At 42.9% G+C, this 25,929-nt stretch overlaps 1 protein-coding gene across 5 annotated transcripts; it reads right to left on the bottom strand.

The window, feature by feature from the left end:
- Nucleotides 1–223: 223 nt before the first annotated feature.
- NOCT (nocturnin) lies at nt 224–13,528 on the bottom strand. Of its 5 annotated transcripts, none has more exons than XM_044430773.1 (3): nt 13,062–13,528; nt 2,358–2,630; nt 224–1,256 (listed from the first exon to the last, which is right to left on the bottom strand). In XM_044430773.1, exons 1-3 carry the CDS (start codon nt 13,288–13,290, stop codon nt 421–423), a joined length of 1,338 nt encoding a protein of 445 aa, XP_044286708.1. In that variant the 5' UTR covers nt 13,291–13,528; the 3' UTR covers nt 224–420. The 5 variants fall into 5 exon arrangements, with proteins under 5 accessions (XP_044286708.1, XP_044286712.1, XP_044286709.1 ...); XM_044430777.1 differs by lacking the exon at nt 13,062–13,528 and adding an exon at nt 5,533–6,055; XM_044430774.1 differs by lacking the exon at nt 13,062–13,528 and adding an exon at nt 5,377–5,485.
- Between the last annotated feature and the right edge of the window lie 12,401 nt (nt 13,529–25,929).

The following is a 25,929-nucleotide window of genomic DNA, read 5'->3' as shown; positions in this document are numbered from 1 at the left end:
TTGAAGGGAACTGCACGCCTTGAGTAGCCTCTCTCCTTTTGGGCCACTGTGTGCACATACTAAGGCAACTGCTTTATCATTTGACCCCAAGATCTTAGATATGACTATCTACATATTTGTTCTAGACACAAGTCCTCTGCTGAAATAAGGGCACAACCCTTTTCTAGCCTCCAGCCAAGAACTGCGATAACACAAAGCATACCTTAAATAAACAGTCAGAAGATTTTGTTTTGCTTGACTTTTTACTCTCACAGCAGGGTGTTAATGACAAAAAGCATATTTCAAGATTATAATTTGAAAATAAACCATTGCTTCATCATTCATAAATAATCCCCCTTCCCCAAAGTCTTCAGGGATCACTTTTAAAGGCCACTGCCTTCATAAGCACAGTACATGAAATTCTCATCTAACTACACCTTATTATAACAGCCTGTCTGGATCTTCATTGAAGGTGAAGTCACATACTAAAGACAGGTGGTCTGATGGGTAATTGTACGATGGTAGCCTATTGGGTCCAATTTGCTCCTCAGTCAGAAGACTGAGGGCAGCATTCACCTTCAAGGCATGTTGTGAATACCAGATATAATCCAGTGTGTGCCTGCATTCTCCTGAGGGACGGATTTTCCAGGTTGTATATGGAGGTTCTGACAGTCCATCAGTACTCAGCAGCTTGTATGCGCTGTTCAGGTTCAGGCTGGAGTTTGAGAATTCTTTATACACCTCTTCAGTGGGCTCAGCGTTGAAATCACCGCAGACAATGAGAGGGATTTCTGCCTCTTGGGTAATCTGCTTCAGATTCTCAAGAAGATCAGCACCTTGTGCAGACCTGAATCGCTCCCAACCATTGCGAGCTTTCAAGTGAGTAACAGCAATGCAGAACATTTTGCCAGTTTCCTTACACTTCAGGATCTGAGCTATGGCCACTTGGTTGGTTTTCAACTTCATTGCAGTCAACCTGATGTTGGTGCTGTTGATGAGTGTGTATCTGTCTTTAAGGAAGAACAAAGCACAGCCATCTGGCCCATTGTTATGTTCCACATCTAGGCATGGAGACCATGGTTTAGGGAAGAAAGTACATTGGTAGCCCAACCGACTGAGTAAAGGCTGAAAAGTATCAAAGTAATGATCCACTTCCTGTAGGCACAAGATATCTGGTTGATAAGCAAGGATCTCTTCTAGAATGAGGCATTTCCTTTCTTCCCACCTCAGGGCTTCCATGGGGCATTGCACAAAGTTGTCCTTGCCTTCCCCGAGAGCTGGAATGAAAACAATATGTCCATAGGTTAAGGCTTCCTTTAGCAGTTTTTAGCAGTTAATTTACCCTTCCATGAAGCTTATGGGAATAAGTAATATAATCTGCACCCAGTTAACAAGAAGGCACACTAGAAAAACACCTCATTACATGGTAAACTGTTCCTATGGTGATCAGACTACCAAGTGGGGAATTGTATGACTGAATCCCCCTTCCCTAGGGCCAAAGAAAACGCATGCGTTGACTTGCACAGTCTTGCGCAACCATTTGGCATGTCTATTGGGCAGCCATTACTGGATTCTAACTGGGTTCTAAGTATGAAGTTTCTTAAAGCAAATCCACAATTTTCTGCACTGCACTACCCAAGATCATAAAACTGCAGCTTGGAAAAATGTTTTTTCATCTATGACCCAAATACAGATCCATGTTTGATGATCCTCAGTTCATGTACTCTCTTTGTACCTACAAAATAAAGGGAGGGACCTAGAAGAATCAAAGCACTTGCCCATATGTCGGAGGGCAGACTTGATATGCAGATCTCTGCATACACAGATTTTCTTTAAAGGAAGGAACAGAACTAGCATTTGCACGTTTTCTATATATGCACGAAATTGCTGATTACTCATTGACATCCCCACCCTATTTCCAATAGTAGGGATTCCCCCCAGTAATATAAGTAGCATTGATTTGTCTAACATAGCCTATTGTGCAGGCATTATATATATTAATGATTCTCCAATGTCACCATTTTAGCTATTCTAGTCTATTGAAGGAAGCACAACAAAGACATGCAGGACTGAATCTAGTGGTGGTCTCTCTGCAGATGGAAGGCACCTGCTGGTGCAACAGGGACAAAGACCACTTTCAAAAAAAAATCCCTCTTCCCTGCAACCCTCTGTGTAACTCCCAAATCTATTACAGAAGGCTGGGGGAGCTTCAAGAGCAGATGTGGGTGTTGTAAAGGGAATATAAATTACCCAAAATTGCTGCCTTTCCTGCTCAACTAGCAGATATTTCTGCTAGTGAACACCATTTGACATAATGCACAAAATTTCTTTTCGATTCCACAATGATTGAAGAACAGTTTTGTGGCTAAGAGTTATACCTTGTGCTAGTATGTTCCACTGCATGACTCTAATGGGTCGGACATTTCTGGTAGAGTTGGTCCTCAGGTCCACAAAGTCTCTCTGGAGTCGCGCAGGACGTTTCTGAAGAACAATTTGGCATTCTTCAAGCAGATCCTTGGGATCTATGGGATCCAGGAGTTCCGAGTCTGCTGTCTGCTCCAAATACTCCTGATGTTTGGATACAGCATCACTGCTCAAAGTCTTTGCGAGAGCACTGTAAAGCCTGCTTGTACTGTTGCCCATGGAATACACTGCAATAGAAGCAAAAAAGAGCAATATTCAGCATTAAACCAAGCATAAGCAATCTCCTTTCTGGCAATACAGGTCAAAGCAACTGAAGTCACAACTTTACTTCCCATATAGTATGATTGACAGGACAGCCTGGGTTGTATTAGAATTTAGGAACAGGACTGGTGAGACTGGTTCAAACTGCTACTCAACTTGGGTGAGCCTAGTTTGCCTCACAGTGTTTACTTTGAGAATAAAACAAAGTGGGGTGCATGGGAAGATAAACATGTAAACTGGCTTGAGCTACTTGGTGGAAAAGCTGGATATAAATGTAACAAATAAATAAAAATTTAGTTAAAAGCACATCAAGGTATTGCATAAATATTTAGACCAGCTGTCCCAATAAATGCCCTCCAGATCATCACCTCCTAACATCCCTGAAGCTGATAGAAGCGGAAGTCCAGGATCTCTCAGGGGCACCAGGTTAGGGAAAACTCATTTACACACACATTTTAACAAAAGATAAAATGTCTCAGAAGATAAAATGTCTCAGAGCTGGCATTTTAACAGTACTACAGACAGTATGTTATGGAGTACTACTTTCTTGTGTAAACATACATGGTGTTACATTAGTCAGACTTGCATAGGACTCAGTATTCACACAGTGATTTTTCCCAGCAGGCCCCAGATTCTTTGGTTGCCCAAACAGCATAACTTGTTTGGGAAAGGGTGGCAATTGCCAAATAACCAACATGATCACGCAAAATGAGTCACCATGTTGGCTTGCATGATCACCACAGTCTATCAGGCGTTATTTAGATTGTGATGGGTTATAGTGCATGCTGCAGCTTATCATGGCATCTGAACTTGGCAAAGATGGGTTATTGCTGTGGCTAACAAAGCACCCATAACCATGGTCTGGTTCTGGATGGTGTGCTAGGGTGACCATGCAAACAGGCCACTGAGTCTGAACTCATCCCTGCAAACAACACATGGCATTTTAACCAGCAGCAAGGCACAAAAAGAAGTCATGGTTTGATGTTGGCTTATCTTTCTCGTTTAAAGCATGTTGTCTAAATACAAAACAGTTGCTGTTTGTTGCAGTACTGTTCACCCTGAAGCAGAAGTGCCCAGCAAGAACAATCTGAAAATGAAACTTCTCTGAAGGCTTGCAAAATAATAGGGTACCAAACGCAGAGATGGGGAAAATAAGCTATAGAAAGACAAATTTATGGTTACAGTCACAAAACAAAGTTAACAGAACAGCAGCTGTTATGTGCAAATGCAACCATCAGTAAAGGCTTGGCATTTATTTTTCTTAAGTTTTGCAATGCCTTAGTTTTGCAGGATAATTCGTGGATATTTGTATTGATTCCTTCAGGGGGTGAATCTCTTTTGAACTAGAAGGCATCAGTCTATAAATAGAGAATCAATATAACACCAGCATAAAGGGATGGACCATGTATTTCACTTCCTTACCATGTAGGTTATAAAGCAGTGCGCTCTCTCTCTCTCTCCGATTTTGGAAATCTAAGTTACCTACTGCAGTCCCACATCTGGTGGGACACCTGTTCTTCCTACGGACAATTTATACACACAACAGCTGTAAAAATATGAATCGCCCACTGTGACTGCCCCCGTGCTCCCCTGGATCCAGGCTTACCCCATTGCATGGTTTTCATTCATGAACATCTCTAAGAATTTAATAGTTTGCTTCATAGATACACATTCCATGGACAAAGTGTCTGTACTCCGAATCGATCCAAGTCACTGAACACCAACAGAATTATAAGTGCTGAAGCTTTTTTTCCAGTTGTCTGTTAAGCTTTTCCACTCATTTGACTTATCACATGCCAGGCATTTTCAAACGAACTGTAACAATGCTTCTATTTATGCCAATAAGAGCAGCTACCGATAGTCTAACAGAACAAACTGCTTCTTTACTCAACAGACAGACTATTTAGATTATCGCACCCCAGATAAAATTCTGCCACACAAGTTTACTTTCCACCATCAATGGAAGGTCAAGTCGGTCATGAATGTGACGTTTGTTCATGCGTCACCAACATTTTCCAGACAAACATAAAGCTCACAAAACTTTATCATTACAGACATTTGCATACTGTGCAAAGGCTAGAGCTTTGACTTTCAAAGATTGGTTTAATCTAGGAAGAAGGGTGGAGAACCACATGAACTAATGTGGTGGAGAAAAAGCTATGCAAATTTGTACAAAAATCCCCCCCCCACATGGTGCTTTATTAATTAGCTAGAATGAAGCAGTGGTTTCCATTCCTGATTTTTCTTTTTTTTTAAAAATCCCTTGGCGTCAACAAATGATTAGGATTGTGACTAACAGTACAATACTGTGCATGTTGAGACAGAAACACGTCCTAGAACTCCTGGCATTACAGTCTCCTTTAAGCAATTATTGTAACAGATGCTGTTTCCTGCCACCATTAAATACTGGTGCCAACACCCAGTACACCATTATCAAACGCTCTGTCTACTTGCTAAACTGGCTAACCTTTTTGTGCAAAAAGAAAGACATACTTTTCCAGCAGCTTCTAAATAATAATCCTGGAATTTTCTCCATCGCAGTAAAAGAGAATTATTAGCATTCAAATCTTGTTATATTTTCAAGGCCTCACGAGCATGAACCCCACCTCTTTTAAAACAGGGAAGGATCTAGCTACAACCATGCTTCCCGAGATGGAAGGGGACGTTCTTTGTAATTCTATTTCTCTTCAACAGTTGCTAGGTACAGGTTACCACTGTACGAAGTGGGATCCAGCAGAGCTAAGTCCTTCAGAGGTGTAAACACTTCCAGAGTTACTAAAGTTCTGTCCATTCCAGAAAGCAGGCTCTGCAATCTATCAAGGGGAAAAAGGCAGCATCGAATGACGCTGCTAATTGAGAAATACACACCTGATAAACTGGAGGAACACATCAGCCTGACGAGTAAACAAGTCTAATGGTGAATCTTACCCAGATCAGCCAGCATTCGAAGTCATGTGACCATTTTGTACAGGCTGCCTCGGTTCCCGGGTGACACCTACTGGCTTCTCTCGGAATAGTTTCCAGTGGAATGGCTTTTTTTGGTTGCTGCACTCAGTATTAACGGTTTCCTAGCAACTCTAGAAAAATCTATACTCACATGGGTTCTTGCATGATGCGTAATGACGTGCCCACATATTGAAACAGCTGCTAGACGGATCACTATTTCCACCCAGCAAAAGCTAACCCAGGCTACCTTGGTCACGCGAAACACATAATGTCAATGCATTTTTGTTTGTTTTGCTTTACCTAAAAAGGAGACGCTATTCTTGCTCTCTCCGTCACCCATACAACCTATTGGGAGGCTGAATGTTGTCCCTTTTAAGAAAATGCATGCTGTTTGGACAGTATCGTAGGCTGTATAAGCAAACAAATACTCTTGCCCAAACACTTCAACAAGCTTCTTGACAGAACCAACCTTTAACCTACCTTTTACCTCTTAATGGCTTTCAGAGGTAAGCAGATCTTCTCTTATCTATGCCCTTTCAGCCAGATTCCTAGAAATTCGTCCGATCTTGGCTGAGATGGCATTAATAGATGCTAGTGAAAACAGAAAGCCTTCAGCAACACACCCAGAAATGGAATCCACGGTTTAGAGACACATGCTTGTTGAAGTCTTCAACTTTTTCAGACCTATGACTGCTCTTTGACCAAACTTTGGATAGCAAACATTACATTTTTTAACATTAGGTGCCCATTTTTCCCATTCTTCCTCTCATAAGGATTTTTAAACCACCAGCACTCAGATAAGAAAAGTAGCAGCAGTGCCCTTGGTGCAACTCACTTCAGAGAAGAGCAAAACCCACCCATGAGCTTCAACCCAACAGTAGAAGACTAATGGTATAAATAACAAACTATTTTTATTCTGATTAAGGAAAGCAGTGATAAAGGGACCATCTGGACTGTCTTGAACCCAGGGCTCCATGCATATCTCAGAGGGCAAATAAAATTGTGCTGGATTAAAAGAAATTCAGATATAATTTTCTGTAGAATAAAGGCACACTCAGCAGACATGCAGTTACAGGCTTGTACAGTACACATTGTATATTATATGGCAGAAGCCCTTTTTTGCTCCTAGGGTCACAGGAGACATTCTGGAGACATTCTCAGAGCTACATTGAGTGGGGTACAATACTGAAAAATCCAGCCTACCTCAATTCTTTCATTACCCATTTATAGTACGGTAGTACTGCTACTTGCATGGTCGCACTCACAAATAAGCAGGACAAGCCTCTACAGGAGGAGGACTGGATCACACAGCAGCTTCCTCCTCCACAACTGCCTCTTGCCCCCCAGGGAAAGGCACTTTTATCTTCAATTGGTGGCTGATTGGAACCTTTTCTGGTGCTTTTAGGTAGAAGCATCTATCTCCAATCAGCCATTGATCAAACGTAAGAGCTTTTCCCTCCATGTCAGGAAGACTATCAAACAGCTGCCCTTTCTGTCAAGATTATGCAGCACCCTAGAGGCACATCTCTTGTAAAAGCTTGCAAGTTATTAGGTCTGTCCTAGTAAAATACTGCATCAGCAGTTATTACAAGCAAAGACACATTTATTGTTACTTTTCAGTGAATAAAAATATAGAGTACAAATGTATCCCAGATACACTTAACATTGGACAAAGGAACTGCAGCTCTGAAGTGACCTGGAATGGGTTGCAGCCACAAGTATTTCTGCACATGTGAAGGATACCAGAAAAATCTGTATCCTGGCAAGCCCATGTTTAACAGATTTTAAACTCTGTTACCTCCTCATCGGCCTTCAAAGGAGATCAGGACAGTGGCTACCTGGAGAAGGGTCTTCTCTGTGGTGGTGCCCTGGCTTTGGAACATGGTCCCCAGAGAGGTGCACCTGGCACTGACAATTATTCATTTTGGTGCTTGGCCAAACCCTTTTTATTTTTGCAGTATTTTAAGATCTGATGATTGCTTTAAAATTGGGTTTTTACTTTTGCTTGATGCTGTGCATTACTGTTGTATTACCATCCTGAGTCCCAGGTGAAGGATGGGATAGAAATGCTTTAGTTAAATAATTAAATAAATATTTGCCCTCTTCTTTTGCAGAGGCTCTGGAGTTAATATACATGTTTTCTGGTAGCAGCATTGCAATATCAAAAAGGGAACTGTCAACATATGTAAGATTGCAGTAAATGGCACAGCTGCCCTTCCTCTTCTCACCACCCTGGTATTTTACATGTGCCACCGCTATTCCAGGGTAATGCCTGCAGCTCTCCCAAATTCTTGCAACAGCCTATTCTTCTGCAGTGCTGTACCACACAGCTTACAAGTCAATCCCTCTGTGCATTTGGCAGTCCATGGAACTCAGTTCAATTGCATAAATTGCTTGGGTTCCTGCTACTGCATTGCAACAGAATATTCTGCAGCAACAGCATATTCCCAAGAAGCACAGCACTTATCCTCCTAAGAGGGTCAGACAGTGGTTAAATATTCCTGAGAAATTTCCTACTTCAAACCTTTCTTCACTCCATAGCTAGTCAGTTTAATTTACCATACCCTAGAGGGCAGATTACTTTTGATGTACGTTGCTTATCTTTTGCCCTTGGCTAGAGAGAGGGCTTTGCTTCTTTTGGCTCCCACTATTACTACTTTATAGCTACGTTGTCAGAGCCTAGGAAATAAATGGTGTGAAAGTCCACCAGCTAGTTCATTCTAACCTTGATGCAGAGGAATACTGCAGCTTCCCACAAGTTGCTTCATCATGCCTATGTAAGTTACAGCCAGTTGCTCAACAGTGCTTATGCAATGACAGTAGGATTGTTCAATGTGAACATTTGGCATCTACAGGCTCAGTCCAAAATTTCTGTAAGGGCAACCCCATCAGCCACTATTAGGGCCATTTTGCACTTCACAGTGCAACCCTAAGCATGCTTACTGAGCTTCATGTTGCTTACCAGTAAGTGTTCCTTGAACTGTAGCCTAAGAAATACCCATGTTCTATGGTAATAAAAACACAACACAAATCTATGGCAGTGCCTCTGGTTCAATGCCACCTTGGAATAATTCCTCTTGCCTTCAGCCTGAAAAGTACTGTTTCTGCCTCATGCATTACAATGGGACAGCAGAATGAGTTTGGCCTCCCAGTGTACACTGGATCATAACTGGAGTTCTTTCAAATTCTGGAAGCATTAGGACTCCCCGCACCCTTCCCTGTTCCATAGATCTCACAGGGTCTAATTGGCTCTTAGCCCATCAACCCTTCGGAGGGAAGGACATATTCAACCCAAATGTGTTCATGCTCTGGCCCTGATAGCATCCTCCCTCTTTTTGGAAAAGCTGATGAGTGACCTGCTTGGGATTCCAGAAGCAGGCAGGCATGGCTTTTAGCAGCTAATTTCCATCCTCATTATGGTGCCACTCAACAGTTCAAATAACTCCTATCTTACCTGCCTCTAAATGATTTGTAATGAGGAATTAAGGTTTCACAAGACCAGATGACAAGACCTCCATGAAATATTCCAGATCTGCAGATTTTTAAACCTTTCACTAGTCTCGGTATGAAAAGTTTGAATGCAGGATATGTTACAATAAGGATAGACGGCTGAAAAAAACTTGTGTTTAGCCAGAGAAACATAGGAAACTGCCCGATAGCTAGTGAAATTCTTTGCCCATCTATCAAAAATGCTCTGCTCTGACTGGTAGAGGCTCTCCAGCAAAGCATCTTTCCATTACTTACCTTTCCCTTTTTTTAACTGGACATTGTGCTGAGCTATAGCCAAGGCTTCTTAACTTAATAATAAGTAGTGATATATAAGAAAGGCCAATAAAGGCAGGGGATTAAAGGAGTATGTGCCTCACAATTATCAGGCTGCATATTCCAAAGTAATTCCAGATAGAAAGGACTTCTCTGTGTAAATGAGATATCGAGATTGCAACTGTGTTCATGCCAGTCAGCTGTTTCAGCACTTTTCTCTTTAAACATTTATGGAAAAGAAAAGTAATTTCCCAAGGACAATTTGACCTCTTGCCATTTGTGCTGCGATGGGACTGAGAAAATGACAAGCCTTATCTCCAGACTGCCACATTTTTATTACTATTATTTTAAGAATATGACTCAGAACAATTCAGACTTTGGTTCTGCAAAAAGCATACTTTCACAGAAAAAAATTAACAAAGGACTATATGGCTGTTTTAAACTTGCTTTTTGGCAAGTGTTAGAGGTCAAAGAATATGCAAAGACCAATACTACACAGACTCACATTTCAGCAATGGACTAGTTTAGGGGTCCTCAACTTTTTGCTTCAGTGGACATATTTGGGTAAATATTGTGGACATGACAAGAAAATTCCTAACTGGTTGGTTGCTGCTTTGAAATCTACCTATCTTGTCTATGGGTCTTAAATGGTTTCTTATTCAGAAAAGAACTTCTGCTTTGTGTTTATTGGACAGGATAATGTCGCTTACATAAGAAAATGTCTAATTCAGCCAATTTCTGATGGTGCAATACAGCTAATGATTCTTTTCGACATATCTTTTGGCAAAGTCCAGTAGTCACTTCTTTTGGGAAAAAAAGTTATTTATTACATAGATCCATTTTGTAGTGGAACAACCTTTAATATTTACTGATGCACATTTACCTGCACTATTTTTAAATTATTTACCTGTTCCATAGAAATTAAGAGTTGGAAAGGCAAATGGTTTCACTGTACCATTTTGACAGCTAAAAGACTGATATTTCAAACCTGGAAGAATAAGCACTGAGGAGTTTCTGTGATGCAATAGACTATGGACCTTGCTATACTTTTGATACAGATGGATATTTATTTGAATAGAAATCTAAAACACTTAAGAGGGTATAAGATTCGTGAAGGCTGTTACTGTCATACAACATTTTCTATTAAGTATCTCAAAGCTTGGTGGTTGACCTAAAATGATTTCTTCATTAAGATACATAGAGATGCAGTCTTGGTGGATGCTTTGAAGCAATGACACTTCTGCAGAAGCTTGCCAAAGTCAAGGCCCAGGTTTAAAAAAAACATGCTCTTTGTTTGAGCTGGACTTTATTAGCTTGTGTAGGATTAACAAGTAGTAAGCAGAAGAGGGCTTTTCCAAAGCTGCAGTCCTACATAAAACGTACTAGGAGTAAACCCCATTAAACTCAGATGCATTTACCTCTAAGAATGCATGTTCAGGATTGCACTGTAAGCTTTTAAACAATATACAATAGTACTACAATTTCACTGACCAGTTGAGGGCACAATCCTATATATGTTTATACAGAAAAATGCCCTATAAGTCTCAGCATTCTCCAGCCAGTGTCTAAACATGCAAAGGCATGTTAATTTTATTTTTTACATTTTCAGGAGGCAAAAGTGTAAGTATAGGTTGGCAACAACAGGGAGTGACTGAAAGAAGGGCATTATTACACATGCTTGGGTGCACTCTATCTCATTTGTCTAAGAAATGGACAACCTGGTGCCATTCAGTAGTTTTGGATGTCTTACATAATCCATGACTATTGGCACATATTGGTAGTGGCTTATGGGAATTGCAGTCCACAACATACAGAGGGAACCCAGTTGTCTGCCCCTGATCTGACTGGCTAGAGAAGGTATAGTTTCCTAACCAGTTTGGAGCTTAGCTAAAAGAAGGTTGAGTAAAACAAAATGAGTGAAGGAAGTAACACAGTGGTAATTGTTCAGTTCACCATGCTTTATAGTGTAGCTATCAAATGCTCCCACATAGTCAAATCTTCCTCAGTTTCAAATAGAGACACGTAAGTTTAACCAAAAGAAGAAGGGGATGGCAGAGGATGAGATGGCTGGATGGAGTCACTGAAGCAGTTGGTGTGAGCTTGGGTGGACTCCGGGGGATGGTGGAGGACAGGAAGGCCTGGAGGAATGTTGTCCATGGGGTCCCGATGGGTCGGACATGACTTTGTGACTAACAACTACAAAGTTTAACCAGTTCTTTCAAAGCCTGTGTGATCTAATGGCTGTCTAGTCACATTTATTTGCATAAAACCATTAGTCATCATCTATGTGGGAAAAGGCATATTATCAGCCAACAAATATAACAAATGCAAAACATATTTCAGTTTACTGTAAATGATCTCCCAAACTTTGGAGCACATTTTGCAAACAAATTTGTACTTGCAGAATACAGCAAGCTTCTATATTATCTATTTAGTCTCATAAGGCATTGCATAACAGCCCTTGGAAATGATACATCCTGGATACTTTCATTCAGAAATATTTGAAGTTGCAGATAAAGAGTAGACCTGTATATACTACATAGTAGCATCTACTTTTCTCTGGGCACAAATACAGTGACAGTTAACAGAAGTATTAACAGAACAGAAGCAAAATATGGGAACAGTATTATCTAAAATCCTACAGATAACTCAGAGAGACATCAGAGAAGCTTAAACTTAACAGATGGTCATAAGATTCCATCCATGGCCTCTATTTAACTATCTTATTTATATATTTACAACAATGAATAGGGACCTGGCAGGGCTCTGATATATTACAATGCTCCCTTCTGTAAGCCAGGCGAGGGGAATTCAAAAGAAAAGCCACCGCTGGCCTGAGAAAGCATCAAAGCTACTTCTTGTCTTTCAGAAAATGAAAGAGCAGGGGCAGCCTGCTCAGAAAGGAATTGCAGGAGAACTGCTTATGAGTCTACTTGACACAAGCCTTGCTGGGAAGAAGCCATTTTTAATACACCGGCACTGAATCTATATTTTTAAGGCATCTTCTGTTCACTGGCTCACAATGTCTTCATTACTTGCAGATGCTACTTTTTCCTCCAAAGATTCCAGTACGTGGTCCTCTTTGTCTCTATGCTGCCCTCACAACAACCTTGTGAGGTAGGTTGGGCTGGGACTCAGTGACTGGCCCAAAGGCATCCAGTGAATTTCATTCAGTGCAGATCGGAACCGACTCCCCATACTGATTTTCTACCGGAACAGCACACTGATTCGTAATGCTATAGCTCGTTCCCCGTTTCACACACACACACACACACACACACACACACACACACACACACAGATGAGAGAGATTCCTTGCACCTAGCCCTATTTTTCCTTAAACCGCTAGAAAAGCAAAGCAATATTTGTACTCTGCAAGATCTACAGAACCCCTTCCCCAATCTCAGCATAGCAGCAAATGTGGAGGGCCTAAGAGACCACCTGGCTTCAAGCCCCACCCTGAAAAACTCACCTTTGCACTGCCTGAGATGTCCATCCAGAAAAGGGAACATCAACCTCACAGAAGATAACGAACTGGTACGATTCATCCTTGGTTGTAAGGCCAGCCACAGAGGAATGAAAGGAATAGCTGGCCTGCACCCCACCCTCCCCGCGCCGTCTAATTAGAACCCCCGAAACCCAACGCTCCGCTCATACAACTTTCGCCCCGGAGGGTCCGCAGCTCTCACCTGCTTGAGAATTCGCAGCCCCGGAGCTCGCAGCTGCAGGGCAACCGCAGCGAGGCACGGCAGCGGCAGGCGAGGAGGAGGCGCCTGCGGCGCGGAGGGCGGGTGGGGAGAAGGCTCTTCTCACCGGGGTAGGGGATCGGAGCAGCAGGGTCGAGGAAGTGGTGGAGGCAGGAGCGCAACAGAGGCTGGAGAGCGCCGAACACAGGGACCTGGCAGGGCTCTGATACATAATAACGCTCGCTTCTGCAAGCGGACTAGGGGAATTCAGAGAAAAGGAAAAGCCGCCTCCCGCGCAAGAGCGGATCAAAGCTACTTCTTGCCTTCCGGATCCGCAGCGAAGGCACCCCTGGGCAGAAGAGCTGGGACTACCTGCTCAGAAGGGAATCAAAGGAGGGGGGCGCTTACGAGTCTACCCGGCGCAAGCAAGCGGCTGAATGAGCGCGGAGTCCGGGAACTCAAGCCGTATGTAACCGGGCTCACACCTCCTGCCAGCTCTGACGCAAGCGGCAGCTCCCAAGTGAGACGACTGGGGTGCGGGGAGAAGTCGGGAACCCCAGAAGTTCCTTTTTCCCAGCAAATGAACTGAAGCAGCTGCATACGCAGCGAAACAAGAGAAGAGCAGCACTGAACTGAGGTCAGAGAATCGGAGAGAGCCTCGCCTGGGTGTAATTCATCGTGCCTACGGCCACTCTTTTTCCCCTCCGCACTCAATATGGTTCGTTCTGCGGCTGGTCTCTGCCCCGGGGTTCCCAAAAGCTATCTCGCTGACGTCGCAACACGTCGTTGCATGGGCGAGGGCGGGGCGGGGGCGTTAGCGAGAGCCTCTCTCCTTCTAAGCGGGGCGGGGCGGGGGGGAAGGGAAGGGAAGGAAGTGGAGGGTCACGGCTGAGAGACAGAGTCAGCTGCTTTTCATACGCCTGCTCTGAGTCCGCTCTTTCCTCTAATTAATTCCTTGCATCGTAAGAAAAGCTAAACTGAGTCTAGCAGGCCAAGTGCTGACTAGTCCCTTTGCTCACTCAGTAGCCGATCAGCTGCCTATGGCGACCCACCAGAACTGTGTGAGTGCAACAGCTCTCGCTCGTCCAAGTCCCCCAGCAACCGGTGCACACAGGCCGACGTACAATACGAGTATATAGCACTGAAGGACTAGTAGCCATGGTGATTCTTGTCCTCCTGAAATTTCTCCAGTCCACTTTTAAAATGGTCCAAATTGGAGATCATCACTACATCTTGTGGAACTGAATTCCATAGTTTAAATGGAAGTGTGCGAAAGTACTATCTTTTTTGGTCCTGGGTCTCCTACCGCTCAGCATCAAAGCATGACTCCAGGTTCTAGTACTGTGGAAGAGGGAGAAAAATGCTTCCCTATCCACTTTCTCCACACCATGCCTATTTTTGCATACTTCTATCAGGTCACCCTTTACCCATCACTTTTTCTAAGCTAAGGGATCCCAGACGTTGTACTCTTCTTCTACAGTGGTTGCTCCAGCCCTTTGGTCATTTAGCTGCCATTTTCTGACCTTTTCCCCACTCTACAGTATCCTTTTAGAGGTATGGTGACTATAATTACGTATTTGCATCATAGAGTTTTTTTAAATAAGGTCAGTGCGGTGTTAGCAGACTTATTTTCAGTTCCTTTTCTTTCATATGGAATTTGACCTTTTATAGCAGCACATGCTGGGTTGACATTTTTATCAAGCTGTCCACCACAACCCTAAGTTCCTGTTCCTTGTAAGTAACTGCCAGCTCATATCTCAACAGCTTATACTTGAAGATGAGATTCTTTTACTCCAAAATGCATCACTGTACACTTACCTACACTGAATAGCATTTGCTATTTTGATGCTTATTGTCCCTGCTTGGAGGGATCCTTTTGGAGCCCCTCACAATCCCTTCTTGTTTAAGCTATCTTAATTTAGGATAGAAACATTGAAACACAGGAACAGAGAGAGTCAGAAAGGGCCTCCTGGCCCATCTAGTCTGACCCCTGGCTCTAGCCAGCTCCACTCATGTCATGTCCCCCAGCTAGAGCTGAAGGTCAGACTAGGTGGCCCAGGAGACTCCTTCTGATTTGCTCTGTTCCTATGTTTCTATCTTAAATTATTTGCTGTTATGGACAAAATTTGCACCTCCCAGCTCACTCCTATTTCCAGGTTATTTATGAAAGCATATCCCAGTCTTTCTGGGAAGAAGAAAAGCGAGGTTCTGTCTAGTCTGCCATCTTGCTATGTCTGGTAGCTAACCAGATGCATGCTGAATGACACCTTCAACCGTCATCCTTGTATATCTTCAGCATAGTCTTGCTCTCCATGTCTTTGTTTAATCTGCTTTTAAAGCCGACTGAGCTTTGGTTCTCCTGTTTTTCTGGTTTTTCTTGTTTTGCTTTTTAATTTTTTTTAATTTTGTAAAAAGCTGCCCTGATCATAATTGTTGTTGTTGTAAGTCATGAAGTCGTGTCTGACCCATCGTGACTCCATGGACAACATTCCTCCAGGCCTTCCTGTCTTCCACCATCCCCCGGAGTCCACTCAAGCTCACACCAACTGCTTCAGTGACTCCACCTAGCCACCTCATTCTCTGCCATCCCCTTCTTCTTTTGCCATCTAGTGTTCCCAGCATTAGGCTCTTCTCCAGGGAGTCCTTCCTTCTCATTAGGTGGCCGAAGTATTTGAGTTTCATCTTCAGGATCTGGCCTTCTAGAGAGCAGTCAGGGTTGATCTCCTCTAGGACTGACTGGTTTGATCACCTTGCAGTCCAAGGGACTCGCAGGAGTCTCCTCCAGCACCACAATTCAAAGGCCTCAATCCTTCGGTGCTCAGCCTTCCTTATGGTCCAGCTTCCACAGCCATACATTGCAACTGGGAAAACCATAGCCTTGACTATATGCACTTTTGTTGGCAGGGTGATGTCTCTGCTTTTTAGTATGCCGTCTAGATTTGGCATAGCTTTCCTCCCCAGGAGCAAGCATCTTTTAATTTCTTGGCTGCAGTCCACGTCTGCGGTGATCTTGGAGCCCAGGAAATAAAATCTACCTCCATTTCTTCCCCATATATTTGCCAGGAAGTGAGAGGACCAGATGCCATGATCTTCGTTTTCTTAATGTTAAGTTCCAAGCCTACTTTTGCACTCTCCTCCTTCACCCGCATCAAGAGGCTCTTTAGTTCCTCTTCACTTTCTGCCATGAGAGTGGTATCATCTGCATATCTGAGGTTGTTGATATTTCTCCCAGCAATCTTAATTCCAACTGGTGATTCATCTAGGCCCGCCTTTCTCATGATGTGCTCTGCATATAAGTTAAATAGGCAGGGCTACAGTATACAGTCTTGCCGAAATCCTTTCTCAATTTTGAACCAGTCAGTGGTTCCGTGTCCAGTTCTCACTGTTGCTTCTTGTCCTGCATATAGGTTTCTCAAGAGACAAATAAGATGGTCTGGTACTCCCATCTCTTTAAGAACTTGCCACAATTTGTTGTGATCCACACAATCAAAGGCTTTAGCGTAGTCAATGAAGCAGAAGTAGTTGTTTTTCTGGAACTCCCTAGCTTTCTCCATGATCCAGCGTATGTTGGCAATTTGATCTCTAGTTCCTCTCCCTCTTCGAAATTCTGCCTGTACTTCTGGTAGTTCTCAGTCCACATACTGCTGGTGCCTAGCTTGTAGGATTTTGAGCATAACTTTGCTAGCCTGTGAAATGTGTGCAATGGTGTGGAAGTTTAAACATTCCTTGGCATTGCCCTTCTTTGGGATGGGAATGTAAACTGACCTTTTCCAATCCTGTGGCCACTGTTGAGTTTTCCAAATTTGCTGGCATATTGAGTGTAGCACTTGTACTGCATCGTCTTTTAAGATTTTGAATAGCTCAGCTGGAATACTGTCACCTCCACTAGCTTTGTTGTTGCTCAGACTTCCTAAGGCCCCTTTGACTTCACATTCCAAGATGTCCGGCTCTAGGTCAGTGACCACCCCCTCGTGCTTATCAGGGACGTTAAGCTCTTTCTTGTATAGTTCTTCTGTGTAATCTTGCCACCTCTTCTTAATCTCTTCTGCCTCTGCTAGGTCCCTGACATTTTGGTCCTTTATCATGCCCATCTTTGCATGAAAGGTTCCCTTCATATCTCCAATTTTCTTGAAGAGATCTCTGGTCCTCCCTGTTCTATTGTTTTCTTCTGTTTCTTTGCACTGTTCATTTAAGAAGGCATTCTTATCTCTTCTAGCTATTCTCTGGAATTCTGCATTCAACTGGGTGTATCTTTCTCTTTCTCCCTTGCCTTTCGCTTCCTTTCCTCAGCTATTTGTAAAACTTGATCATAATTACTGCAGTACAAAGAAAGGATATAAATAATCTTCTTCTTCTCTCCTCCTCCTCCTCCTCCATCTTATTAGAAGTTAGTGGCCAATGCTACCTATTTTAAGAACTTCACTGGTTATTGAGTAGACATTAATAGGGGTGGTTCACATTTTTCCACTTACCATCTTATGGTAAGTTTGTAATTATAACCAAATACCAACAACTGCTAAACTTCAGCATCAGAAGTAAACCAAGAAAAGAAACAGAGAATGATAGAAATGTTTATAAAGAAATGAGTTAACATCCTGTAGACCCGGTCTGACACATTTTGCTCAGTGTCAACTTCCAGGTTATCCAAAAACAACATTCAGAGACAGATGATCCTCCCTTGACTGGAATGCTTGGTTTCGAGTGACTGGGCTTTCAGCTTTCTGTTTTAAGTCATTATTTGTGAACACTCAGGCTAGTCTTCATTACAAAAAAAAGTTAATACACAGGGCATACATTGTACCCAGTGTCATCTATCTGTCACAGGAACAGAGAATCAAATGCTGCCTCCCTCTCTAGCACCTGCCCTGATCTGCTCTGGAGGCTGGGGGACTCTCTCGAGTAGATTTGGGGGACATGTGGAAGCAGCTTGCAAAGAAGGAGAAGGAACAGAGAGACTCCCATATGATGGGCCTAATGATTTGCCTAGTGTTAGATTTAATTCAGTTTTTACCCAGAAGTAAATCCCACAGATGTAAATTAAACTTACACCCTAGAAAGCAAGCATAAGGTGAAGCCTTAGAGTGGAAATCGTATAAGTATTTCACAGGGTGAGTGGGTTGACAGAACAACTCATTGTGGGTGACAAATGCAAGGTGTCATGGGTTATGGAAAGTGACTAGTGAGCCACTCAGTGAGAACAGCAAACTTCCCTTGCTGTTTTTGCTAAGCTAGCCTGGGCCAGTGCCAGCTGCCCCACTGATGCCCAAACAGCAGGTGGGAGAGACCATCACTGGCTTGGAGCTCTCTGCTATGACTGTGAACGGTTTGACCTTGTATTCCTCTTTCTGCCCTTTTTCCAAGATCACTTTTTGCAATCAGTGTCTTGATAGCTAATGACAGGCCCTTCAAACGGTTTAAGTGGCACATTCAAGGGGCTCTCACTGATTTCTCACCCCCTTTAAAAATGTTTTCAGTGCAAGAAATTGGCACAAATTATTTTGTACATTTAAAATAAAATTATCATTTCAGTCATCCTGTATAAGTGTGCAGAGAGAGGTCCAAAATGGGAAGGCTCACTTGGGCAATGTCCTGGAAGGTGTCTCTTGACTCTTAGTTTGTAGTAGCAAAAACAACAAAATACTTTGTGGTACTTTACAGATTAACAAATGTATTTGTATTAGTACAAACTATCACAGAACTGCCAGTTTCATTAGATGTAAGACCTTGAAGTGGCAGATTTGGATACACATGTTGGGAGAGGGATGGGGGTAAATATGAATACTGTTGCCAGGAGGAACTGAAATGCAAAAAAGTACAGACAGTGATAATTACCTTAACGGTTGCTATTCACAACTGGGAGATAGCACAATCCTTGCAATGGGGAGTGAATTAGCATATTGAAATACAAACTGAAATGCAGGAAAGTAGGGAGGAAGATTATTACTTTACCTTCACAATTTCTAGTGATAATGCAGACATCATTACAGTGGTGAACCTATTATAATACATAACATAATTAAAAACATGTTTGTCCATATTTGAACCACAGGAAATAAATTTGATTGCCCAATATATTGTACATGAGCAATTCAGCTAGGTACCTCTCTGAAATTGTTTTGCTCAAGAATGGCCTCTTTAAGGTTATTTACAACATGGGAATGGTAATCCTATTCAGAAGGAAGCCCCATTGCATTAAATGCATATACTATCTTGTGTATAGCAACCTCTCTTTCCTGGTACCCTCCAGATGTTTTGGACTTCAGCTCCCATTGACCTCACTTATCATGGGCAATAGTCAGGGAATGCTGGGAGCTGTAGTCCAGAATGATCTGAAGGGTGCTGGGTTGGAGATGGCTGGTATGTAAGGCTGAAGTTTTTAGTAACTTAAGGTTACAGCACTGTGTACACTTATTAGACTGTAAATCCTGCTGAATTTAACTTCCAGTTAAATATGCATAGGATTGGACTGCACCATTAATCTGGTATTATTGTTGAGGGATTTGGCTGTTGGTGACTAATCTATTGCACAATAGTGCCAATTTAGGTCAAGCAAGCCAGAAGAATGGGGATTCATTCTCCCCAGCCTTGCTATTCATGAATTATGTAAAAACAAAGAGATGTAACTGTAAACTGAGTGGGATGCTGAGAAAATGAGTCACACACATTTAGCATAATAGAAACTAGTACTGGAAAATGGAGATAATAGGTCTTTATTTGGAAAAATCCCACTAATCCTACCATGTAATTTTAGGTTAATTATGCTGTGGAACCTATAATGTAGATCTACCTTTAAAGTGTGTGTAATACTTGGGAACAATGAAGTACAAGGAACTGTTGCTCAGATAGGGTGCTCTCTGCAGATTAAGGATAACTCAGGGTTACTGCAAATGAGATTATTTCTGGATTTAGGTACAATATCTCTGTGCTGCACACCATAGAAGGTTGCCTGAGACAACAAAAAGGCAGAAACACAAATGTTGTAGAAGACTTTGCCCCATTCAGCTGGCTCCATCTAGACTAGAATTGCTCCTTTATTGTCATTTTCCAGATTATTTGGAATTGTATGTCTGGTATTTATCTACTTTGTTATACCTATATGAAACCCCACCCCCCCCAGCTTGTAACTCCAGTATTGCTCTGTAACTACTTGATTCCAAGCCTCATAAACAGTCAACCCATTATTTCCATAACAGTTTTGTCTCATTTCAATTAGAGGTGTCTACAGATATCCCAAAGATATGCAGCCCAAGCCACATAGAATCATAGAATAGTAGAGCTGGAAGGGCTTAGAGGGCCATCAGGTCCAAGCCCTGGCTCATTGCAGGACTCAAAGTTAAACCATCTCTCTCAGATGACTGTCCAGTTGCATCTCGAATGCCTTTAGTGTTGGAGAACCCACAACCTCCGTAGGTAATGGGTTCCAGTTACCACTATTCTACATCCACTAGAATAGCCAGATGCTATGTTTAATTGGCTTATATTTGCTATCCAAGTTGATTGTAAAGCAACTTCTCTGTCCCAGTTTATGAACTAGCAAGTGTTGTCTGTACCTTTCTCAGGATACTGATTTATAGCCTCACTGTGTCAATCTAAAGCAGGGGTGGACAACACATGGCCCAGAGACTGACTATACAACTTCTTGTGAGCCCAGAGAGCCGTCAGACAATGGGGCAGCATAATATGCAGCAAGCAAACAAGCCAGCCAGCCAGCCAGCTTGCCTGCCTTTTTTGCACTACTGGATTTTCTATGGTGGCAAAATGGTGATTTTATTTTTGATTGAGGCACTTTAGATTCTATAGTCAGTGTTATTTTGCTGAACTGCAGACCTGGCTGATTTAGGTTCCAGTCCTCACTTAGTCAAAAAGCTCAGTGGGTGACTTTGGGCTAGTCACAGACTCTCAGCCTAACCTACCCCACAGGGGTAGGCAGTATGTTGTTGTTGTGAAAATACAAAAGAATTATGTAAGCTGCTTTGGGTTCCTCACAGAAGGAAAAAAGGCAGGATATAAATGCAACAGGAACAACATATTCCGTGTAGTTTGAAGTTCAATTCCGTGTAGAATGTTCATAGTTCTTAGATTGTAAATTCTCAAACCCCTTTCTAAGTGGCCATCCTCCTGTGATACTGCAGGTGTTAAGTGGAGTTGCGACTACTCTTCCAACATGGCCACTGCAATCTCAAAACAGATTGTCCCATATCATTAAGAGAGATAATTATGAGCAAAAGGATCAGGGGACCAGTAGGATGTTGAAAGAGCAAAAGTGATATGCCAAAATGAACCACCAAAAGGCAGGTTTGATTCCATTCATAATGTGGTGTTCTATCAAGATAAGAGCATAAGAAAAGCCTTGCTGGGTCAGAGCAAAGGTCTGTCTACGCCAGCATTCTGTTCCAGAGGTTTGTGGGAAGCCCATATTGGGACAGCAGTGGAATAGCACCTCCCTACTCATGTTCTTCAGGAATGGGTGTTAAGAGAGATCCTGCTTTTCAAAGTGGACATAATTATAGCTATCAGGTTCAGTAGCCATTGATAATCATATCATATCCCTTTTTAAAAGTGTCCAAGTTGGTGGTCATCACAGCAGCCTGTGACAGTGAATTCCATGGCTCAGTTCTGCACTGTGTGAAGAAGTGCTTCCTTTTATTTATCTTGAATCCTCCACCATTCAGCTTTATTGGATACCTCTAGACTCTAGTATTATGAGAAATAAACAATCCTTTCAGGATTTGTTATCTAGCTTTGGCTTAGATGGCACAATGTTAAGGTGGTTCTGGTCCTTCCTGGAGGAACTGGTCTCAAAAGGTGGTGCAGCAGGAGTTCTATTCCCCTCCATAGCCACCAGTTTATGTGGTGCTACAAGGTTTCAGCTGTTCCTCATACTTTTTATCATCTACATTGGATAGACAGTTTTGGCCCATCGAAAGTTTTGGCCTACAGCTTCCATAATCTCTCACAGTTGTTTTTAATGTCCAGCAGTGAGAGGCTAAAATGTCTGGCAAGCCACAAATTGCCCTTCTTTAATATACACGAAAATGCTGGGAGGAGTAATCTGGAGGATTGGGCTGAAGGGTTGTGAACATGTGGCTGTTGAATTCTTGAACCAGTCTCTGGGAGTGGTTTAAGGATGGATCAGGATGAAAAACCTGACCTAAACCAGACCAGATGGAGGTCTTGTTGGTTGGAAAAGCTGCTACTCTGCTTGGAGATTTGTACCTGGCCTTGGACAAAGGTGCACTCTTCGTAAAGGATCAGGTGAATAGCCTGGAAGTCATCCTGAACATAATGTTAACAAGGGAAGCTCAGCTGAATGAGGTAAACAGGAACATATTTTATCTTAGGCTACATCACCAGCTGCAGGCCAGTCTGGAGAGGCCAGGTGGCATTATTCATGCAATGATATCCAGGTAGGACTTCTACGAATGCACTGTATATGGACAGCCTTAGAAGACAATTCAAAAGCTGCAACTGATGCAGAATGTTTTGTTGAGGGCAAGACAATCAGCTCATATAACTCCTATATTGGAGCAGCTGCACTGTTTCTGTGACCAAGTTAAAATGCTGCTTTTTACCCCTAAAGCCTTAACTGGTTCAGCATCATATAACATGAAGGACTGCCTTCATGTCAGGCTCCCTAGATATCTAGATTTTCAGATCACCAGCAGAGACCCTCCTTACCTGCCAAGCTTGGAGGACAGTTAGAAGGACAAGTACACCGCAGAAGGCCTTTTTTGCAGTGTCCCAACACGCTGGAATGGTTACCATTTGGACTTTGTCAGGCCTCCTCGTGGCAAGGCTGGAACTTGTGTTCTCAGCCATTTTCTCTATCCCCTTTCTTACAGCTTCCCACTGCTGAGGACAGGCAGAAAACCTTTTCAGTGGCGATCCCACACTGCTGGGATCAGCTTCCAGTGGGAATTCTTTTGCAGGTTTCCATGAGAGAGGAGGCCATCAGTGGCTACGAGCCCTGCTGGCTATGTGCTACCACCCTTACCAGAGGTGTCATGCCTGCATACACCATTTGCTAAGGACCTTGGGCAGGAGGAGGTCATGCACCCATCCAAGCAGCTGTGAGCAGCTGGCTTGCCACCATGTGTGTGAAGTGCTGGACTGGATGGACCTTTGGTCTGATCCAGCATGGCTTTTCTTATATTCTCAAAAAGTCACCTGTTTTTGCTTGCTTTTCTGTAGTTCTTGGACTGCTGCTTTCATTGATATTTCTTCTGTGTTTTTTAAAGCTTTAATTAAATATATATTTATTCATTTTTACTGTATTGTTTTGTGTTGGCTCTTAATCTCATATACCGCCTTGAATGGAAGTCCACCTAAAATGATTTAAAATAAATAAAAACTAAAAATAGCTCTTAGATATAGGAGATTTCACATTGCCTTAAGTAGAAATCCATTTTCTTTTCTGTAGATATCAAAGGGAGATTTCCCAAGGAAGGATAAAGGACAGAACCCAGGTCTCCAGAGTGTATTGCATTTTGCATGTATTGACTTTTAAGATATCAGATCCCCAGTTGTGTCTGGAGCTTTGTATTTTATTTCTCTGTTTATTTTTCAAATCCCCTGTTTCATGACCTTTCCTTCCAGTCTGTCAGCAGCTCAGAGAGAGAATTTTCAGCTAACTTTTCAGAACTGTCAATTTCTCAGAAGCCTCTATGGGGTAAACTAAACATGGGAGATAACATGAATTTCTTCTTATGGCTGTTGTGACGTCGTGGTTGTTGTTGCTGTACTTACGACTAGCACTATTAGTATTACTACTACTAAAATGTAGCCACGGGATGAAGGGAGATGCAATTTCTTTGGAACATCAATGGGGATCACTTCCCACATTGCTTTGCTTCCCACAGGGAAACTTTTTCGTTAAGGAGAAAAGCAATTTTGGGAGGAGGAGTGTAACTGGAAAAAAAAAGTCCTGTGAAAAACAGTTAAACACACCTTCCCTGATCTGATAAATTTTTCAGTGTGCTGTGCTTATGCTTCAGAGAAGCATACAGCAGAAGACTGAGACTCAGAGCTGTGCATCAGGCAGAGTGGGGGAGCCAGAACATAGCAGATGCTGGTGTGGGGGAGGCTGCAGTCACCCCTCTTCCAGCCATTCCTCTTGAGCTCCTTGCAGGTGCCCTTTGCTGGATGACGGAGCCATGTGTGCCATGCAGTCCCCTAAATTAGCCTGTGGCCAGTATGAAGTAAGAGTCACTCACCAGTCAAGTTGGCTTCAGCACACAGCCTGGAGAAGTGAATGATCGTCTTGTCCTTCACCTCAGGCAGGGATGTGCATTAAGCCAGCCTGGAACTGTTCATATATCTCCCATATTTCCTCTAGTATGGACCTCTTCTGTCGCTTGAATTTTTTTTCAACCAATTGTTGACTGTGTCAGGAAAGTCCAAACAAGTCCTCAAATAAAAAGATATGCTTTTTCATGTCCTTTGACATAAAATCTGGCAGCAGCGCCCTTACTCCCCCTCCCCATCTGCAGGATTTTTCCTTTCTCATTCCTGTGGAGGTGGCAGGGAGGGAAGGGGACAGCCCCAAGTTATGCTAATAATCCACCCACTCTCAGGGCAAGCTTCACTTCTGTTTCAGCTGTTTCCTAACTGAAACAGAACTGAAACAATCTTGCAAGCTCCGGGTAGCTGCCCTTTCTTTGCAATGTAAAAATACCTAGCTAGCTCATGCTTTGCCTTAAGGCAGCTCATGCCTTAAGGAATTTTGTATGGCAGATTGCAAAAACCACAATATATTAAACTTGTTAGATTTCTGTAACTCCTGATTGTTTTATTTGTTATCTGTTACTCAAGCCTTTGATGGGTCATGATGTTTATCATGGTGCCTATAATGATTTCTCAGTGTATTATTCCCTATTGTCCTCGCCTTCTCACCCATTCTGAATGTCATCACTGCCTTGAAACTGTGTACATGACCTACAACTTATAAAAAACTCAGTCTATGCTCTGGAAGCTTGTAGTCAGTTTGGTATACTGGCTACAGCGCTGTTGTTTTTTTCTCTGTCACAGAGAGGTACCTGGGTGTTCTGCCAATAAACTGCTGCGACTAAGCATAATGTCTTCCTGTGAATCTGAGGGTACATTCTCGTGGTTCTGCTAACTGAGATTTCCTGACAACTGCAAGCAGGTTTAAAAGGCAACAAATACAAGCTTCTTGTATTGTATAAATACAAGCTTGTCCTGATAGGCCAGATTCTAAGGATATTTTGAGGGAGGGATACTGTAATTATGGGAGATTTCAATCTCCCGAATATTACTTGGGAGACTCACTCGGTGGTGACAGCCAGGTCACGCTTCCTAGAAGCTATAGAGGGAGGGTTTTCACACAGAGGGTCCGAGAAGCGATGGGGCGGGGGGGGGGGGACATCCTTGACTTGGTCTTGACCAATAGGGAGGAGCTGATAGATGAAGTACAGATTAGGGGAGCTCTGGATGTGAATGATCACTCCATCCTTTGCTTTGAGATCAGGGGACTGGGGACGTGCAGCAGGTTGAGCACTAGAAGCGCTAGAAGCTGGGACTTCAAGAGGGCCAACTTTGGCCAACAGAAGGCCAGACTGGGGAAAGTCTCCTGGGATAGGTTACTGGAAGGTAAGCGAGTTGAGGAGGGGTGGATAGCACTCAAAAGGGAGGTTTTGGAGGCGCAAGCCTTGACGATACTTCTAGTCAGTAAGGTGGGGAGGCGGAGGAGAGTGCCGCCATGGATGTGAAAGGAGGTGGTTAGAGGGATTAGATGAAAGAGGAACCTCCGTAGGAAATGGGTACTGGGGGAAATAGACAAAAGGGTATACTGGGAGGAGGAGGCCCGTTGCAGAAGGATTCTTCGCAAGGCTAAGGCTGATTACGAGCTGAG

This window comes from Varanus komodoensis, unplaced genomic scaffold (genome assembly GCF_004798865.1).
Source record: "Varanus komodoensis strain SLA01 unplaced genomic scaffold, ASM479886v1 scaffold21, whole genome shotgun sequence".
Lineage (NCBI taxonomy): Eukaryota > Metazoa > Chordata > Lepidosauria > Squamata > Varanidae > Varanus > Varanus komodoensis.
This window is presented reverse-complemented; position numbering and strand designations above follow the sequence as displayed.

Bases quoted from the DNA above. Each gene is read 5' to 3' on its own strand.
- NOCT (XM_044430773.1), bottom strand. From the start codon at position 13,290: ATGTATCAGAGCCCTGCCAGGTCCCTGTGTTCGGCGCTCTCCAGCCTC. The intron at 2,631-13,061 runs GTGAGAGCTGCG...CTTCTATTGCAG, and splicing joins GGCTGCGAATTCTCAAGCAG to TGTATTCCATGGGCAACAGT. The intron at 1,257-2,357 runs GTATAACTCTTA...TTTTCATTCCAG, and splicing joins GTGGAACATACTAGCACAAG to CTCTCGGGGAAGGCAAGGAC.